At 74.0% G+C, this 18,946-nt stretch overlaps 1 protein-coding gene across 1 annotated transcript; it reads left to right on the forward strand.

Annotated features, from left to right (window-relative positions):
* The first annotated feature begins 6,015 nt into the window (after positions 1-6,015).
* On the forward strand, positions 6,016-16,872 carry CPXM1 (carboxypeptidase X, M14 family member 1). The gene is made up of 13 exons (XM_068942929.1): positions 6,016-6,565; positions 8,584-8,691; positions 9,128-9,237; positions 10,038-10,177; positions 10,262-10,346; positions 11,505-11,655; positions 12,267-12,355; positions 12,539-12,662; positions 12,748-13,124; positions 13,226-13,523; positions 13,601-13,740; positions 16,419-16,521; positions 16,607-16,872. The coding sequence occupies exons 1-13, from the start codon at positions 6,016-6,018 to the stop codon at positions 16,870-16,872; spliced, it is 2,541 nt and encodes an 846-aa protein (XP_068799030.1).
* Positions 16,873-18,946: the final 2,074 nt, after the last annotated feature.

The following is an 18,946-nucleotide window of genomic DNA, read 5'->3' on the forward strand; positions in this document are numbered from 1 at the left end:
GCCGGGGAGGGGACGTGGGGGCGACGGAAACCCTGCCGGGCCGCGGGGCTCGGCCCTTCCCGTGGGGAAATGCGCCGGAGAAACTACGGAAGAGTCTGCTTGCAATGTCCACGTCGTACGTGCGTGGGAAACGTTGCGTTTTGGGGGCGGCAGGGCGGCGGCGGGGCCCTTGTGTGGTCACAGCGCGGGCGCCGGGGCGGCGGGCGCCCGTCACAAAGGGCCTCGCCCCGGTGCCCCCCCATAAAGGCGGCGCCGGGGCGGCGGGCAGAGACCCGCCGGCAGCACCGGGCGGCCGTCCCGCGCCCCGCACCGCTCGCCCAGCCCCGAGCATGGCCAGGTACCAGCGCAGCAGGACCCGCAGCAGGAGCCGCCGCCGCAGCCACCGCCGGCGAGGCCACGGCAGGCGGCACCACAGGCACCGCCGGCACGGGCACAGCCACCGCCGCCACCACCGCCGCCACCACCACTCGCGGCGCCGGCGCGGCAGGCGCAGCCACTACTGAGCCGTCCCCGCCGGCGCCGGCCGCCTGCAAGACCCCCGGCCGCCACCGCCGCCACCGCCGCCGCCGCCACCGCCGCGCCTCGGCCAGCAAAGCCGCCTGCCAATAAAGCTGGAAACATCCCTGGTGGCTCCGTGTGTGCGTGTCTGGGGGCTGTGCGGGGGGCTGCGTCTCCGCAGCCAGCTGTGCACACGCGGCTTGGGTGGGTGCGCGTCCCGGGTTTGCCACATGGCCAGGAAGACAGAGAGGGACGATGGGCTCGGAGGCATTCGGGGAGCCCAGGGGGCACCTGCACCCATCCCCAACGTGCCTTTGCCTCCCAGGGGCCCCCCTGCCCCAGGCCCCCCCGGACCGACCCCAGCATCCCTGCACCCTCCCTGCGCGGGCTGGGGGCTGTGACCACCCGCACGGAGCATCCCCAGGGATGAGGGTGCCGGCGCGGGGAGGCAGAGGGCAGTTTTGGGGTGCAGGGCAGGGATGGCCCCAGCACCCTTTTGGGGCGCAGCGCAGGGGTGCCGGGACCGTGGCGGGCGCAGGGCGGGCGCCTCTCGGAGCAGCGCACCGGCGGGACGCAGCTCCCGTCTCCTCCAGCGCCGGCGGGACGCGGGGCCCCGCTCGCGCGTGCAAGCAACCAGCGGGACGAGGGAGCTGCAGGACGTCGGGTCTGTGTTATCCGGGGCCGCTGGGGTCCCGCTCAGGGCCGGCGCTCGGCCAGGACGCAGAGGGCGGGCAGCAGGTAGATGAGGCGCCCGAAGACGAGCCCGGCGTGCACCAGGAGGTAGCCGGCCCCCAGGGACACCAGCAGGTCCAGGAGGCTGCGGAGGCCGTGCAGCACGTCGCTCCGCAGCAGCGCGCCGGCCCCTCGCTCCCGGCCGGCCGCCAGCCACGCTTCCCCCTCGGCCGCGGCGCCGGCCCTGCGGGCACGGGGCGCTGAGCGGCACGGCCGGGGAGGGGGGGGGCCGCGCGGGGCCGGCTCCGCGCCCCCGGCCTCGTCCTACCTGCTGGAGGCGGCGAAGGCGAGGGGCAGGGCGAGCAAGAGGCCGGAGACGCCGGCCGCGGCCAGGGCCAGGAGGCGCAGGGCGGCTGCCGGGAGCAGCGCGTGCGGCCCCCGCGGCGGGCCGGCGCCCGGGGGCAGGAGGGAGCCGCGCGCCGGGGGCCGCTCGCCCGCCCCGCCGGGCACCCTCTCCCGCGGCATGGCCTGGGCTGCAGCCGGGCAGCCGGCCCCCGGCACCCCGCCGCCCGCCCCCGGGGCGCCCGCACCGCCTGCCGCCGGAGCCGCCGTGCCGCCCCAGCCCGGGCCCGGCCGCTTCCGATGTCACAAACGCGGCCGGCCCGGCGGCCGTGCTGCGGCGTCCTCGCGCCGAGCCCAGTGGGACCCCGCGGAGGGCACCATGCCGGGACCCCCCTGGCGCCCCGCGGGAGCGCGCCCGCCGGCTGCCCGCCACGGCCCCTTGTGGGGGGGCTGCTGGCAGCAATCGCCCCCGGGGAGCCCGCGGGGCCCCGAGACGGGCTGCAGACCCCGGAGCTGGCTGCGCTCAGAGCATCCGCCAGCGGGACGCCGTGGCCGGCCTCCTCCGCGCCGCTGCGCGGCGGCCGGGGACGCAGCCGGTCTGCGTCTTCCACCCCGCACCCAGCAAAGACACCGCGACGGCAAGGGAAGGACTCTGTGTTGAGCAGGGTGAGCAAGAGTCGGTGCCATCCTCATCCTCCGATGGGCTCTTCGAAGAGGAAGATCAGGGGCAGGAGCAGCAGCAGGTAGAAGAAGAGGAGATCTTCTCGGTAAATGAGGTAAATGAGGACGAGGCACACGAGGGCGTCCAGGAGCCCCTGGCTCTGGCAGTGCAGGTCCATGGCCCCTGCGCAGCCCCCGAGCGGTGGCACCTGCCCTGCAGAGACACCAAGCTGGTCGGTCGTCGCCCGCGTTCGCCGGGGCTCCCCGGGCGGTGCTGGCGCCGGCCCCGCTCCGGCTGCGTCGGGAGGCGACGTCCAGGGGGCCGGCTGGTGGGGGAGACCCCCGGCACCCCCAGCCCGCGCCGGCTCAGCCCAGTGCTCCCTCGGGGCTGGCACTTACGCTTGGCTCCGCTCCCATTGGGGTCCCGGGGGGCAGCATCCTCCCAGCTCGGCGCTGGCACGGCCGCGGCCGAGCCCCGGATGGGGCGGGCGATGTCACAACCGGGGAGCTGGGGGTGACACCATCCCCCGGGCAGGGGAGCGCCGGAGGGTGCGCGGGGGGCTTTGGGCAGAGCTGGCAGCTGGAGCCAAGGCGCATCCCAGAGCTGCCGGCAGGCTAAGGAAGCCCTCGCAGAAGCACCAAGGAGCCCCTTGCTCAGAGATTCGTGCAACGGTTGAGGTTGGAAGAGACCTTTAGGCATCGTCCCTGCTCCAGCAGGGTCACCTAGAGCACGTTGCCCAGGATCACGTCCAGACGGCTTATGAATATCTCCGGGGAAGGAGACTCCACTACCTCTCGGGGCAACCTGTGCCAGGGCTCAGCCACCCTCACAGTCAAGAAGTTTTTCCCCATGTTCAGACGGACCTTCCTGTGGTTCAGTTTGTGCCCGTTGCCCCTTGCCCTGTCACTTGGCACCACGGAGAAGAGATTGGCCTCATCCTCTCGACACCCTCTCTTCAGATACTTGTACACACTGATGAGATCCCCTCTCAGTCTTCTCTTCTGCAGGCTCAACAGGCCCAGCTCCCTCAGCCTTTCTTCATAGGAGAGGTGCTCCGATCCCTGAACCATCTTAGTAGCCCTTCGCTGCACTTACTCATGGCCAACTTGTCCCCCAGGACTCCCAGGTCCTTCTCCGCAGAGCTGCTCTCCAGCAGCTCAAGCCCCAGCCCGTACTGGTGCCTGGGGTTATTCCTCCCCAGGGGCACTTGCCTTGGTTGACCTTCAGGAGGTTCCTCTCCACCCAGCTCTCCACCCTGTCCAGGTCCCTCTGGATGGCAGCACAGCCTTCTGCTGCGTCAGCCACTCCTCCCAGTATTGAATCATCAGCAAACTTGCTGAGGGTGCACTCTGTGCCTTCAGCCAGGTCACCGATGAAGAAGTTGATCAGGATTGGACCCAGTGTTCACCCCCAAGTTGCCAAACCCGAGTGACCCTGCAGCTCCCAGCTCCATCCCAGCCCGGGGAGGCCCGGCTCCCCCCGCCTGCTTCGCCTGCACCTCCGTCCTGGCCGGGAGGTCCTGCCCCTCGGCCAGCACAGCCCACGCGGCCGGCGCCACGGTGAGCCGAGCCGGGCCGGCAGGATGGCGTGCCGGGAGAGCACGGTGCCTTTAAGGCGGCTGCGCGGCAGGAGGGGACGCTGGCAGCCGGCCGGCGGCGCAGATGCGGCCGGCCTGACCCCGTTCCAAGCTGCATGTGGAAATTCATGAAATCCCTGGAAGTGCTGACTGGGGCTGAATCGGAGCCCGCGGGGCCGTGCGCGCCGGCCTCCGGCTGCCGCCGCCGGAGCGGCCGCCAAGCGGGGCCGGCCGCAGCCCTGCCCCTCGCCCCCGGAGCCGGCTGTGCGCCCCAGCAGCCCGGCCAGCAGCCTGCAAAGAGCTGCCAGGTCTTTAGCAAACCTCGAAAGCCCCGATACGTGGCAGGCTGAGTCAGAGCCGCGGCGGCGGCGTGCCCGGAGCGCCGGCGGGATGCGGGGCTGCAGCGTGCCGGGAGCGCCGGGGCTGCAGCGTGCCGGGAGCGCCGGGGCTGCGGGGCTCCCTCCCGCCCGGGGCCGGAGCAGCCCCGGGTGCTGCGCGGCCAGCGCCGTCCCGCTGCTGCCGGCCCGGCCGGGGCTGGCCCTGCCCCAGGAGGGGGGCTGCTCTCAGCCGCGAGGAACGCCGGCCGCGCAGCCGGTGCCGGGCTGGGATCAGCAAACGCCGCCGATCCGGGTCCCTGCAAACGCCGCTGGCCGCCGCGGCCCCGCGCCCCGCCGGGGCGAGCTGGGCTTGGGGACACCGGGGCCCCGTGCAAGGCGGCGCACGGCCCAGCCTGCTTCCTCCCCGCCTTGGCCCAAACCCGGCCACAGGAGACTATAAAAAGTCCTAATAAAAAGAAAAAAAAATTAAGAGTCAGGCCCGGGAAGGCCCTTTCGGGCTGGAAAATGAGGTCATGGGAGGCCGGCGCCAGGAGCAGCCTGGCTGGCTCCGCTGGGTGGGTGGGGGGGAGAGGAGGGACCCTGCCCATCGCCCCGCGAGACGGGACCGCGCCAGGCCGCGGGGTCGCGGCGCCCGGGCGTTACGTAAAGAGGCAGGGGCACACGTGCGCTCGGCCGGGGGACGGACAGAAAACAGGAACAGCCGGCGGCACCAAATTCCAGCGGTCGTCGAGCCCCCGCGGCGGGCTGGAGGCTGGAGAGGGGGTCGCGGGCGCCCGCGGCAGCCTCGGCCCGGGGGCTGCAGCCGCGCGGGCGGCCCGGGCGCAGGGGCAGCACCGCCGCCACCACCCCGCGGCCACGCGCCAGGCGCACCTCGCCGCCGGCTGCCGGCGGGCACCGGCCCTCCGCGCCGCTCCGCGCCCGCCGGCACGGGACCGCGGCCACCGGGATTGACGCTTTCCTCCGACGGGAGATGGCTGCGGTTCAGGAGGCGCCGTGCCGCTGGCGTCGACGACTGCCTCGCTAGCGCGGCCCCCGCTCCCCTTCCCTCCTCTCCAGGCTGCGTCCACGGGCAGCCGGGGCGCCGGGTCCATCCCGCCGGCGCGCGCGCAGCAAGGTGCCCCCGAGTGCCCCCGGGAGCCGGGGTCCGCGAAGGGGGAAGGCCGCGAGCCCGCAGCCGCCGCGGGGCGAGCGGGACAGGGCGACGGCGCGGGGCCGGGCCGGGGAACCGGTGAGCGGTTTGTTCTGGGGCGCGGCGGCTGCACCGGCCGCGGTAAAACCCCGCGTGCAAGCGGCAACCCCGGGAGCGCCCGGCGCTGCCACCCGGGGACGCGGGTGTCTCAGGCCCCCGGTGCAACGCCCGGCGCCGCGGCCCCATCACGTAGCCACCCATGGGGCGGAAGGGACCTCAAAATCCCCGCCGGGATCGGGGCCGGGGCCAGCGAGCAGCCGCAAGCCGGCCGGCCCGGCGGTGCGGCCCGTCCGGGCGCTGAGCCCGGGGCCAGCGCGTGTCCCCCAGGAGGGGACCGGGACCCCCCGGTGCCGCTAGGGCGGCCCGGGACGAGGCGGTCCGGGGCAGGCGGCAGGGGCGGGGGGCGCAGAGCTGCCGTCGGGGCGAGCGCGGGGCCCCGAGCGCCGTCGGGCCGGTGCCCGGCGCTGCACGCTGGGGCCGGGCCGGGGGCGGCAGCGAGCGGGAAGGGGCGGCGAGAGCGGCGGGGGAGGGCCGCGGCGGCGGGGCGCGGGCAGGGGGCGCGGCGGCGGCGCGGCTCGGCTCGGCTCGGCCCGGCCCGGCTCGGCGCGGCTCGGCTCGGCCCGGCTCGGCTCGGCCCGGCTCGGCTCGGCTCGGCTCGGCCCGGCCCGGCTCGGCTCGGCTCGGCCCGGCCCGGCCCGGCCCGGCTCGGCTCGGCTCGGCTCGGCGCCGCGGCCCCGCCATGCTGCGGCTGCCCCTCGCCCTGCTGCTCCTGGCTTCGGGCGCCCCGGCGCGACCCCCGGCCCGGGGGGGCGCCCCCGACGGCCCCCCGCGCCCCGCCGCGCCGCGGGCCACCGAGCCCCCCCCGGCGCCGGGCACGGCGGCTGGCACCCCACGGGCCACGGCGGACACCCCACAGGGCACGGCGGGCACCCCACGGGGCACGGCGGGCACCCCACGGGGCACGGCGGCCGGCACCCCACGGGGCACGGCGGGCACCCCACGGGGCACGGCGGCCGGCACCCCACGGAGCACGGCCAGCACCCCACGGGGCACGGCGGCGAACACCCCAGGAGCCACGACAGACACCCCACGGAGCACAGCAGCCGGCGCCCCACGGGGCACAGCCGGCACCCCACGGGGCACGGCGGACACCCCACGGGGCACAGCCGACAGCCCACGGGGCACGGCGGGCAGCCCGGCAGCCGGGCGCCCCGGGAGCGCAGCGCCCGCAGCCGCCGGCCCCGAGGGCGCGTCCCGGCGGCGGCAGGGGGGGGAGCCGGCTGCGAAAGGTAGGAGCCGCCGGGGGTCCGGGCTGGGGAGCCACGGGCAGCGGGGGTGTGCACGGGGGCGAGCGTGGGTGCACGGGGGCGAGCGTGGGTGTGTTTGCACAGGGGAGCGAGAGCGAGAGACCGTGTGTGTGTGTGTGTGTGTGTGTGTGTGTGTGTGTGCACAAACATGCGTGTGTTTGCAAGACCCTGTGTGTGCATTAGTGTGTGAGCACAAAGGGTGGGTGGGTGTGCGCAATGTGCGTGCAAGTGTGCGTGTTTGTGCCTGCCCAGGAAGTGTGATTGTGCAAGCACTTGTGTGTGTTCGTTTGCAAGAGTGTGTGTGTGTGTGTGTGCGCGCACGCTCACATTAGGTGTGAGCGTGCATGAGCACACAGGGTGCGTGTGCATGCACTGGTGCGTTTGCAAGACTTGATGTGTGCGAGCACAAGGGGCGGGTGTGTGTGTGCACTAGTGAGCGCAACAGTCGGGGGGAGTGAGTGGATTAGAGTGTGTTTGTGTGCACGAGCGTGTGAGTGTGAGTGTGTGCCTGAGTGCAAACGGAGGCGTGTGAGAGCGCGTTTATGGGGGAGAGCCCGAGTTTGGGGGGGTGTATGTGTGTGCGGTTGTGTGCCTGTGCAAGCGTGTGTGTGCGTGTGTGCGTGTGGTTTATAAGCACACCTCTGGGTGTGTCGGTGTGTCCGGCTGTGCCTTCTGGTGTGTCCGTGCTCTGTGTGTCTCTGCGTGTCTGTGGTGTGCGTGAGTGCGTGTGTGTCTGTATTGTCTGCGTGATTCCTTTCCATGTGTTGGCGTGGGGGGGGTGTTGGGGGGGTGCAGATTTCTGTGTGTGCGCGCGTGTGTGTGCATGCACACCCATGTGCTTTGCAATCCGCCGCGGCCGCCGTGCCCTGGCCGTGCCGGGCTGGACCGCCGGGCGCCGCTGGGCTGCTGCTGCGGGGCCAGGGCGCTCGCATGCGCGCGGGTGCCCCGGGGTGTCCCCATGCGCGAGGGCAGCACAGGGGCTGGGTGCTGCCCGCCCCCGGCCCGGCCCGACACGGGCAGCTGCGAGTGCGGGCGCAGGTCAGGCAGCAGGGCAGCGCCCGAGCCCGTTGTCTCGTGGGGTCAGCGCTCGGCTGGTGCAGCACCCGCACGGCACCCGCACGGCACCCGCATGGCACCCGCACACACTGCACCCGCGCACTGTGCCCACAGCACCCGCACTGCACCCACACACGCTGCACCCGCGCACTGTGCCCACAGCACCCGCACTGCACCCACACACACTGCACCCACGCATGGGTGCCCACTGCACCCGCACTGCACCCGCACACACTGCACCCGCGCACTGTGCCCACAGCTCCCGCACTGCACATGCACTGCACCCATGCACTGTGCCCACAGCACCCGCACTGCACTCACACTGCACCCACATGCACTGCACCCGCACACTGTGCCCACAGCACCTGCACTGCACCTGCACTGCACCCACACGCACTGCACCTGCACTGCACCTACATGCACTGCATCCGCGCACTGTGCCCACAGCACCCACACTGCACATGCACTGCACCCACGCACAGTGCCTGCAGCACTGACACACACTGCACCCGCACAAACTGCACCCACGTACACCGCACCCACAGCACCCACATGCACGGCACCCACATGCACTGCACCCATCCACACTATCCCACACTGCACCTATGAGCACAGCACCCACATGCACCACACACAGCGCCCACACGCCCTGCACCCCCCACACCCTGCACCCCTTGCATAGCTCGCACTGCACCCGCCTGCCCTGCAGCTGCATGCACTGCACCCGCAGAGAGCACCGGCACCCGCAGCGCCCGCACGCCCAGCACCCGGCACGCCGCAGCCGCCACGAGCCGGGGAGAGGAGCCGGGGCGCTGAGCCGGGCGGGCGCGCGCAGGAGCGAGCCGAGGCGGCGCGGTGCCCCGGGGGAGGCGGGGACCCCCAGCCCTGCGCCCTCCTGCCGCGGGAGCCCACCACGCGCCGGCGTCCGCTTTGCCGCCCCCCAGCCCCGGTGCCCAGGAGAAAGGTCGTGCGGGTTAAAGTCATAAAGAAGAAGGTCTTGAAGAAGAAGCCCAAGGCTGCAGCCAAGGAAGCGGCCGCCCCGCCGGAGCCGGGTAGGTATCGGCAGCGCCGGGGGGTCGGCGGAGAGGGGCCTGGCGGCGCAGCCCCCGTCCCGGCACGGACACGCACACGCGTGTGCACAGCCCTGTGTCGCCGGCAGCGCGCCCGCGTGCCCGTCCTCGGCCCGGCGCTGGGACGCCCCCACGTCCCCAGCAGCCGCCCAAACGCACGCGTCGCCCCCCGCCCGCGCCCGAGCCCCCCGTGCACAGGCGCTGCAGGGGCTGGCGCCCGCCGCCCACTCCCCGCGCTCTCCCCGTGCCGTGCCGGACGGCGAGCAGGACCAGCCCCAGGCCGGGCCCCCTGCCCCACGGCGGCGCGGGAGCCGGGCCCCCGGGGGGTCCCTCTGGACGGGGCGGTGGTGGCAGCGGCAGCAGCGTGGGGACAGCCCCGCGCGGGGGTGCTGAGCGGGGCCCTCTGCTCTGTCCCCAGCATGTCCCCCGCTGGGGCTGGAGTCGCTGCGCGTGCTGGATTCCCAGCTCCGGTCCTCCAGCGACAAGCGCTACGGCCTGGGCGCCCACCGCGGGCGGCTCAACATCCAGGTAGGGCAGGCAGCGCCCGGAGGGGCTGGCGCGGGGCGCGCGGGGTGCACGGGGGCTGCGCGTGGGCTGTGCACGGGGGGCACGGGCACCTCGCGTGGGGTGCCCGGATGGTGCCTGGGGTGCACGGGGGCCGTGCATGGGGCGCGCGGGGTGCACGGGGGCCGCGCGCGGGGTGTGCGGGGTGCATGGCGGCCGTGCATGGGGCGCATGGGGCGCGCAGGGGCTGTGCGTGGGCTGTGTATGGGGGGGCACGAGCACCGTGTGTGGGGTGCACACAGGGTGCCTGGGGTGCACGGGGGCCGTGCATGGGGTGCGTGGGGTGCACGGGGGCTGCGCACGGGGTGCGCAGGGTGCACAGGGGCCGCGCGTGTGGTGTGCGGGGTGCATGGGGGCCATGCATGGGGTGCGCAGGGTGCACGGAGGCCGTGTGCAGGGTGCATGGGGGGTCACACGCGGGGTGCATGGGGCGCGCAGGGGCTGCGCATGGGCTGTGTATGGGGGGCACGAGCACCATGTGTGGGGTGCACACAGGGTGCCTGGGGTGCACGGGGGCCGTGTGCAGGGTGCACAGGGTACACGGGGGCCGTAGGCAGGGAGCGTGGGGGCCGCACGCGGGGTGCATGGGGCGCGCAGGGGCTGCGCGTGGGCTGTGCACGAGGGGCACGGGCACCACGCGTGGGGTGCCCGGACGGTGCCTGGGGTGCACGGGGGCCGTGCACGGCGTGCCTGGGGTGCCCCGCAGGGGTCCCGTCCCCTCGCCGGTGCCCCCCGCGCCGCCGGCTGACCCCCTCCCTCCGCAGTCGGGGCTCTACGACGGCGACTTCTACGACGGCGGCTGGTGCGCGGGGCACGAGGACAAGGAGCAGTGGCTGGAGATCGACGCCCGGCGGCTCACCAACTTCACCGGCGTCATCACGCAGGGCCTCAACTCCATCTGGACGTAAGGCCGGGCAGGGCAGGCGCGCGGCGCCCGGCGGGGGCAGCCCGTGGCCGCCCCCGACCGCCGGCCGCGTCCCCCTCGCAGGTACGACTGGGTGACGTCCTACAAGGTGCAGGTCAGCAACGACAGCCACGCGTGGCAGCCGTGCCGCAACGGCACCCAGGAGGCGGTAGGTGCCGGGGCCGGAGCCCCGCGGCGGCGCCCCGGGGCCCGGCCAGGGCTCGGCGGGGTTAAGCGGCGCGGGCTGGCCGTGCCGCGCTGCCTGGCCCCGCGCCGCCTCTGTTGCCTTTGGCCTCCTCTCCCGGAGAGCATCCTGCGGCTCTTCCCCCTCCAGCTCCCACCCCGGCACAAAGGCGCCTTGTCCTCGGCCGCCCGGCCCCAGCCCCCCGCGCGCACACGCGCACCGGGCTCAGGCAGCGTGCGGGTGCGCGTGCATGCGTGCGAGCGCCGGCACACGCGTGTGCACGCGTGCGAGCGGGTGTCCTCCGGCGCGCGCATGCGTAAGCTCGCGTGCGCCGCAGGGATGCGCGTGCATGGAGGTGCTGCCCCGCGCGTGCCGGCGCAGGTGTGCCGGGGGCGGCGCAGGCGCTGCTGCGCGTGTGCGGAGGTGGGTGCTCCTGCGTGTGCGCGCGCGTGCGCGTGCACGGACCCGTGCGCTGCGTGCAGTCCCCGTGTGCAGGCACACACGTGTGGATGCACGGCTACGCGTGCTGCATAGCTGCGCTCCTGCGCGCGCACGTGCGTGCGTGTGTGCACGCAGACGCCCGGCGCCGCGGCTTCCCGCGAGCGCCCGCGTGCCCGTGCAGGTGCACGGACGCGTCCGGCAAGCGGGCGCCCCGCGGCGGAGCCTGCTCGGCCCTGACCCCCCCTCCTGCTGCCGGAGCTTTTTGGGCCGGCGCCAGGGCTGGGGGGGGGGGCGCAGCGGGGCGCAGCACCGGCTCCAGCCCCAGCGCCCCGGGGCTGGCGCAGCCCGGCGCGCTCTCCTTCCTGCCGGTGCCGGCTCCAACAGCCGCGTGGCTGCTTCTCATTAGGGGCTGGAGGGGAGCCAGGGGAGGCCCGGCCGAGGGGAGCGCGGGCGCCCGGGGCTGCGGTAACCCTTTGGGCTCCGGCGCGCAGCCCGCGCCAGCCCCGTGCCCGGCAGGCGATGCCGACCCGGGACGGAGCGGGAGAGGCGTGCAGGCGGGGACGGGCGCAGGGCATCGTCGGTGCGACGGGCTCCGGCGGCACCCGGGGTGGCAGCTGAGCCCCGACCCGGCTCGGCTCGCCTGCCGTGCCCGGCCGCGGCCCAGCCCCGGGCGCTCCGGCACCCACCTCTGCCTCCGGCCAGGTGTTCCCGGGGAACAAGGACCCCGAGACGCCGGTGCTCAACCTGCTGCCCGCCCCGGTGGTGGCACGCTACATCCGCATCAACCCCCAGAGCTGGTTCGAGAACGGCACCATCTGCCTCCGCGCGGAGATCCTGGGCTGCCCGGTGCCAGGTGGGTGTCGGGCGCCCGCCCCAGCCCCGGGCACATCCCCGCCGTTCCCATGTCCTCGCCGTTCCCGCGTCCCTGCCGTTCCCATGTCCCCGCCGTTCCCATGTCCTCGCCGTTCCCATGTCCTCACCGTTCCCGCGTCCCCGCCGTTCCCATGTCCTCGCCGTTCCCATGTCCTCGCCGTTCCCATGTCCCCGCCGTTCCCATGTCCTCGCCGTTCCCATGTCCTCGCCGTTCCCGCGTCCCCGCCGTTCCCATGTCCTCGCCGTTCCCATGTCCTCGCCGTTCCCATGTCCCCGCCGTTCCCATGTCCTCGCTGTTCCCACATCCCCGCCGTTCCCCCATCCTGGCCGTTTCTGCATTCCCACTGCTCCCGCATCCATGATGTTTCCACCTTCCCACCATTCCCGCATCCCCAATATTCCCACATCCCCGCCGTTCCCACATCCCCGCCGTTCCCGCGCCCCCGCCGTTCCCACGCCCCCGCCGCTCCCGCACCTCGGCCCTTCCCACGCGCCCCCGTTCCCGCCCCCGGCTGCTCCCGCGTCCCGGCGGTGGCCCGGAGCCCCCTCCCTCCCGGCCCGCTCTCCAGCCCGGCCTTCGGCTCCCCGCAGACCCAAACAACATCTACTACTGGCCCAGCGATCCCGTGCCCACGGATAAGCTGGATTTCCGGCACCACAACTACGACGAGATGAGAAAGGTACGGCATCGTACCACCGGCCGTGGGGCAGGGGGTCCCCGGGGCCCTGGGGTCACCTCAGCCATGGGGCAGGGGGTCCCCATGACCCCAGGGTCGCCGCGGCCGTGGGGCAGGGGGTCCCCGTGCCGTGGGGCGGCAGCGCGGGGTCCCCGCGGCCCCGTGCCCAGCGCTGTGCGTTCGCAGCTGATGCGGCGGGTGAACGCCGAGTGCCCCGACATCACCCGCATCTACAGCATCGGCCGGAGCTACCTGGGCCTCAAGATGTACGTGATGGAGATCTCCGACCACCCCGGGCGCCACGAAGTGGGTAGGTGGCGGCCGGCCCGGGCCGGGGGGCGCAGCCGGGGGGCGGCGGGGGCCGCGGGGCAGGGACCGGCGTGCTGTGCCCGCAGGCGAGCCCGAGTTTCGCTACGTGGCCGGGATGCACGGCAACGAGGTGCTGGGCCGGGAGCTGCTGCTCAACCTCATGGAGTACCTGTGCCGCGAGTACCGGCGGGGCGACGCGCGCGTGGTGCGCCTGGTCACCGAGACCCGCATCCACCTGCTGCCCTCCATGAACCCCGACGGCTACGAGACCGCCTACAAGCTGGGCTCGGAGCTGGCCGGCTGGGCCATGGGGCGCTGGACCTACGAGGGCATCGACCTCAACCACAACTTCGCCGACCTCAACACGGTGCTGTGGGACGCCGAGGACAACGACCTGGTGCCCCATGAGTTCCCCAACCACTACATCCCCATCCCCGAGTACTACACCTTCGCCAACGCCACGGTGAGCCCGGCGGAGACCCCCGCCGCCCCGGAGCCGCGTGCCGGCCCCGGCCCCGACCCTGACGCCTTGCATCCGTCCCCTTGCAACCGCCCCGGGCGCAGGTGGCCCCCGAGACGCGCGCCGTGATCGACTGGATGCAGCGGTACCCCTTCGTGCTGAGCGCCAACCTGCACGGCGGCGAGCTGGTGGTCACCTACCCCTTCGACATGACGCGCACCTACTGGAAGGCGCAGGAGCTGACGCCCACCGCCGACGACGGCGTCTTCCGCTGGCTGGCCACCGTCTACGCCACCTCCAACCTGGCCATGGCCCGCGAGGAGCGGCGCCTCTGCCACTACGACGACTTCGCCCGCGCCGGCAACATCATCAACGGCGCCAACTGGCACACGGTGCCCGGCAGTGAGTGCGGGGCGGCGCGGGGCTCGGCGGCGGCGGCGGTGCCCGGCCCCTGACGTCCGGCCTCGCCGCCCGCCCAGGCATGAACGACTTCAGCTACCTGCACACCAACTGCTTCGAGATCACGGTGGAGCTGTCGTGCGACAAGTTCCCGCACGCCTCCGAGCTGCCCGGCGAGTGGGAGAACAACCGCGAGTCCCTGCTGCTCTACATGGAGCAGGTCGGGGGCGCGGGGATGCGGGGCTCGGAGACGGGGGGCGTGGGGACGTGGGACGCAGGGCTCAGGGACGCGGGGTGCAGGGACGCGGGGTGGGGACGTGAGGTGCAGGGATACGGGGCTCGGGGACACGGGAGGTGGGGTGCAGGGACGCGGGGTGGGGACGTGAGGTGCAGGGATACGGGGCTCGGGGACACGGGAGGTGGGGTGCAGGGACGCGGGGTGGGGACGTGAGGTGCAGGGATACGGGGCTCGGGGACACGGGAGGCGGGGTGCAGGGACGCGGGGTGCAGGGATGTGGGGCTCAGGGACGGGGGGTTGGGGGACATGGGTCTCAGGGACGTGGGATGCAGGGCTCAGGGACTCAGGGCTCAGGGATGCGGGACGCAGGGTGCAGGGGTGCAGGGACACAGGGCTTGGGGACACAGGGACATGGGTCACAGGGATGTGGGATACAGGAATGCAGGGCTTGGGGATGCGGGGTCCCGGGATGCAGGGCTCAGGATCGCAGGGTTTGGGGACATGGGGCTCAGGGACGTGGGGTTTGGGGACACAGGGTCCGGGACATGGGACATGGGTCTGGGATATGGGGCTCAGGGACATGGAGTTTGGGGACAGGGGGTCCAGGGACATGGGACACGGGGCTCAGGGATGTGGGGTCCGGGACATGGGGCTCAGGGACGCCGGGTGCAGGGACGTGGGGTGCAGGGATGTGGGGCTCAGGGACATGAGGTTTGGGGACAGGGTCTCGGGGACATGGGATACAGGGCTCAGGGAAGTGGAGTCCAGAGTTGCAGGACTTGGGGATGTGGCATCCAGGGATATGGGGACACTGGGCACTGGGACGTGGGATGCAGGGCACAGAGATGTGGGGCTCAGGGACATGGACATGGGGTTTGGGGACGCGGGGTTCAGGGATGTGGGATATGGGAATGCAAGGCTTGGGGATGCGGGGTCCAGGGATGCGGGGCTCAGGGACATGGGGTTTGGGGACATGGGACACGGGGCTCAGGGATGTGGAGTTTGGGGACATGGGGCTCAAGGACATGGGACACAGGGCTCAGGGATGTGGGATATGGGGATGCAGGGCTTGGGGATGTGGGGTCCAGGAATGTGGGGCTCAGGGTCGCAGGGTTTAGGGACATGGGGCTCAGGGATGTGGGATGCCAGGCTCAGGGATATGGGGCTCGGGGACACAGGACGTGGGGCACAGGGGTGTGGGGCTTAGGGATGTGGGGTTTGGGGACATGGGTCTCAGGGACATGGGATGCGGGGCTTGGGGATGTGGGATCCGGGGATGTGGGGCTTGGGGGTGCGGGGTTCGGGGATATGGGGACACAGGACCAGGGACATGGAGCTCAGGGACGTAGGGTTTGGGAACGAGGGGCTCAGGGATGTGGGGCTGGGGACACGGGGCTCAGGGACGTGGGTTGGGAGACATGGGGCTCAGGGACGTGGGTTTGGGGACATGGAGCTCAAGGACATGTGGTTTGGGGACATGTGCCTTGGGGACATAGGACACGGGGCTCAGGGGTGTGGGCTTGGGACATGGGGCTCAGGGACGTGGGCTTGGGGACACGTGCCTTGGGGACATGGGAGATGGGGCTCAGGGGCCGGGGATGCGGGGCTCAGGGCCACGGAGCGGGGCTGCTCCATGCCCCACCGTCTCCCTCTGCGCTGCCCGTGGGGCTGCCCCAGTGCAGGGCTGGGACGGGCAGAGCCGGGCACCCGGGGGTCCTGGCCCCCGCCGCTCCCGCACCGAGCTCGACCCGCTGCAGCGCCGCGGTCAGCGGTTCCCAGTGCCGTACACAGTCTGTGCAGGCTGTACTGCGCGGTGTGCGTGTGCAGGGCGTGTGCTGGGTGCATGTGCAGGGTGCAGACGAAGGCCGCGTGCACACATACACGGGGTGCGTGTGCTGGGTGTGCACGGGGTGCATGTGCAGGGTGCACACGAAGGCCGTGTGCACACATGCACGAGGCGTGTGCTGGGTGTGCACGGGGTGTGTGTGCAGGGTGCAGACGAAGGCCGCGTGCACGCATGCACGAGGCGTGTGCTGGGTGCGCACGGGGTGCGTGTGCAGGGTGCACGTGAAGGCCGCGTGCACACATGCACGAGGCGTGTGGTGGGTGTGCACGGGGTGTGTGTGCAGGGTGCAGACGAAGGCCGCGTGCACGCATGCACGAGGCGTGTGCTGGGTGCGCACGGGGTGCGTGTGCAGGGTGCATGTGAAGGCCGCGTGCACACATGCACGAGGCGTGTGGTGGGTGCGCACGGGGTGCGTGTGCAGGGTGCACGTGAAGGCCGCGTGCACACATGCACGAGGCGTGTGGTGGGTGTGCACGGGGTGTGTGTGCAGGGTGCAGACGAAGGCCGCGTGCACACATGCACGAGGCGTGTGGTGGGTGCGCACGGGGTGCGTGTGCAGGGTGCACGTGAAGGCTGCGTGCACACATGCACGAGGCGTGTGGTGGGTGCGCACGGGGTGCGTGTGCTGGGTGCACGTGAAGGCCGTGTGCACGCATGCACGAGGCGTGTGGTGGGTGCGCACGGGGTGCGTGTGCTGGGTGCACGTGAAGGCCGCGTGCACACATGCACGAGGCGTGTGCCCACGTGCCCACGCGTGCCCGGAGCCGGGCGCCCGGGGGCCCCGCTGACGCCCGCCGCGGCCGGCGCTCCCCAGGTGCACCGCGGCATCAAGGGGGTGGTGCGCGACGCCGACACGGACCAGGGCATCGCCGACGCCATCATCTCGGTGGACAGCATCAACCACGACGTGCGGACGGGTAGGGCCGGGGCGGCGGCGGCGGGGCGGGGGGGCCCGGACGCCGGGGCCCCCCGGGCCGCCTGACGCCGCTCCGCTCTCCGCAGCCTTCGACGGCGACTACTGGCGGCTGCTGAACCCGGGCGAGTACGAGGTGACGGCGCGGGCCGAGGGCTACGAGGCGGCGCGGCGGCCCTGCCGCGTCTCCTACGAGGACGTGCCCACCGCCTGCAGCTTCCGCCTGGCCAAGACGGCGCGGCAGCGCCTGCGGGAGCGGGGGGTCCGCGGCGGCCGCCCGCCGCCCCCCGACGGGCCGCTGCGCCTGCGCCGCCTGCGCCTGCGCAACCTGCGCGCCCACCGCCGCCCGCCCTGACACCCCCCCCCCCCGAACCGGCCGCCCCCGCCGCCGTCCTGGGGCGCGGGGACGCCCCGGCGGGACCCCCGGCGCGGGCCGGCTCCCGCGCCGCCACCGCCGCCAGGGCCGGCGGCTCAGTAAAGCGGCTGTGCTGCCCCCGGCGTCCCCGCTGCCTCCCTCGCCGGCCGGGGTGGGGGGGGACAGCCCCGACGGGGGGGACAGGGCTGGGCTCGGCCCCGGCCTCGACAGGGGGGACGAGGGGGGACACGGCCCCGACGGGGGGGGGGGACAAGGGGGGACACGGCCCGGCCCCGGCCCGGCCCCGACGGGGGGGGACGAGGGGGGACACGGCCCCGACGGGGGGGGGGGACGAGGGGGGACACGGCCGGGCCCCGACCCGGCCCGGACGGGGGGGACGAGGGGGGACACGGCCCCGACGGGGGAAGAGGGGACACGGCCCCGACGGGGGGGGAGGACGAGGGGGGACACGGCCCGGCCCCGGCCCTGCCCCGACGGGCGGACGAGGGGGGACACGGCCCCGACGGGGGGGGAGGACGAGGGGGGACACGGCCCGGCCCCGGCCCGGCCCCGACGGCGCGGACGAGGGGGGACACGGCCCCGACGGGCGGGGAGGACGAGGGGGGACACGGCCCGGCCCCGGCCCTGCCCCGACGGGCGGACGAGGGGGGACACGGCCCCGACGGGGGGGGAGGACGAGGGGGGACACGGCCCGGCCCCGGCCCGGCCCCGACGGGGGGGGACGAGGGGGGACACGGCCCCGACGGGGGGGGAGGACGAGGGGGGACACGGCCCGGCCCCGGCCCGGCCCCGACGGCGCGGACGAGGGGGGACACGGCCCCGACGGGGGAAGAGGGGACACGGCCCCGACGGGGGGGGAGGACGAGGGGGGACACGGCCCGGCCCCGGCCCGGCCCCGACGGGGGGGGACGAGGGGGGACACGGCCCCGACGGGGGGGGAGGACGAGGGGGGACACGGCCCGGCCCCGGCCCGGCCCCGACGGGGGGGGACGAGGGGGGACACGGCCCCGACGGGGGGGAGGGACGAGGGGGGACACGGCCGGGCCCCGGCCCGGCCCCGACGGCGCGGACGAGGCGGGAACGCAGCGGGGCTCTGCCCCGGCCCGGACTGCCCCGCCCCCAGCCAGCCCCGCCCCATACAGGCTCCGCCCACAGGCCTGGCCCCGCCCCCTGCCCGGAAGGTCTCTGCGGTGATGTCACGCCGCTCGGCCCCGCCCACGCGCCCGGAGGTTCCGCCCTCCGCGTCGCCCAAGCCTCCCCGGGTTTCCTTCGCCCTCCGCCGGGCCCCTATTGGCTGGCGGCGGCGGGAGGGGCGGGGCCGCGGCGGGGGCGGGGGCCAATGGGCGGCGAGCCGTGCTGGCGTCACGTGGGCTGGGACGGCGGCGGCGCGGGTGTTGGGTGGAGGGCGCGGTGGGGGGGGGGAACCACGTCACACCCCGGGGGGCACGGGGGGGTCGGCTCGGCCCGGGGGGGCCATGGGGCGGCGGCGGGGTCCCTGGGTGCGAGGGCCCCATGGGGCCGGGGGGCCTCAGGGTGCCCGCGGGGCAGGTCTCTGGGGTGCAATGGGTCATCCCTAGGGTGGGAGGGGGGCCATGGGGCAGGAAAGGTCCCTGGGGTGCAGTGGGGGGCCCATGGGGAGCTGAGATGGGCCCATGGGGTGGAGGGCAGGTCCCTGGGGTGCAATGGGTCATCCCTAGGGTGGGAGGGGGGCCATGGGGGTGGGAAAGGTCCCTGGGGTGCAGTGGGGGGGCCCATGGGGAGCTGAGATGGGTCCATGGGGTGGAGAGCAGGTCCCTGGGGTGCAATGGGTCATCCCTAGGGTGGGAGGGGGGCCATGGGGGTGGGAAAGGTCCCTGGGGTGCAGTGGGGGGGCCCATGGGGAGCTGAGATGGGCCCATGGGGTGGAGAGCAGGTCCCTGGGGTGCAATGGGTCATCCCTAGGGTGGGAGGGGGGCCATGGGGGTGGGAAAGGTCCCTGGGGTGCAGTGGGGGGGCCCATGGGGAGCTGAGATGGGCCCATGGGGTGGAGAGCAGGTCCCTGGGGTGCAATGGG

Source organism: Struthio camelus, chromosome 4 (genome assembly GCF_040807025.1).
Source record: "Struthio camelus isolate bStrCam1 chromosome 4, bStrCam1.hap1, whole genome shotgun sequence".
In the NCBI taxonomy this organism is placed as follows: Eukaryota; Metazoa; Chordata; class Aves; order Struthioniformes; family Struthionidae; genus Struthio; species Struthio camelus.

Bases quoted from the DNA above. Each gene is read 5' to 3' on its own strand.
- CPXM1 (XM_068942929.1), top strand. From the start codon at position 6,016: ATGCTGCGGCTGCCCCTCGCCCTGCTGCTCCTGGCTTCGGGCGCCCCG. The intron at 13,524-13,600 runs GTGAGTGCGGGG...CCGCCCGCCCAG, and splicing joins CTGGCACACGGTGCCCGGCA to GCATGAACGACTTCAGCTAC. The intron at 16,522-16,606 runs GTAGGGCCGGGG...CGCTCTCCGCAG, and splicing joins CAACCACGACGTGCGGACGG to CCTTCGACGGCGACTACTGG.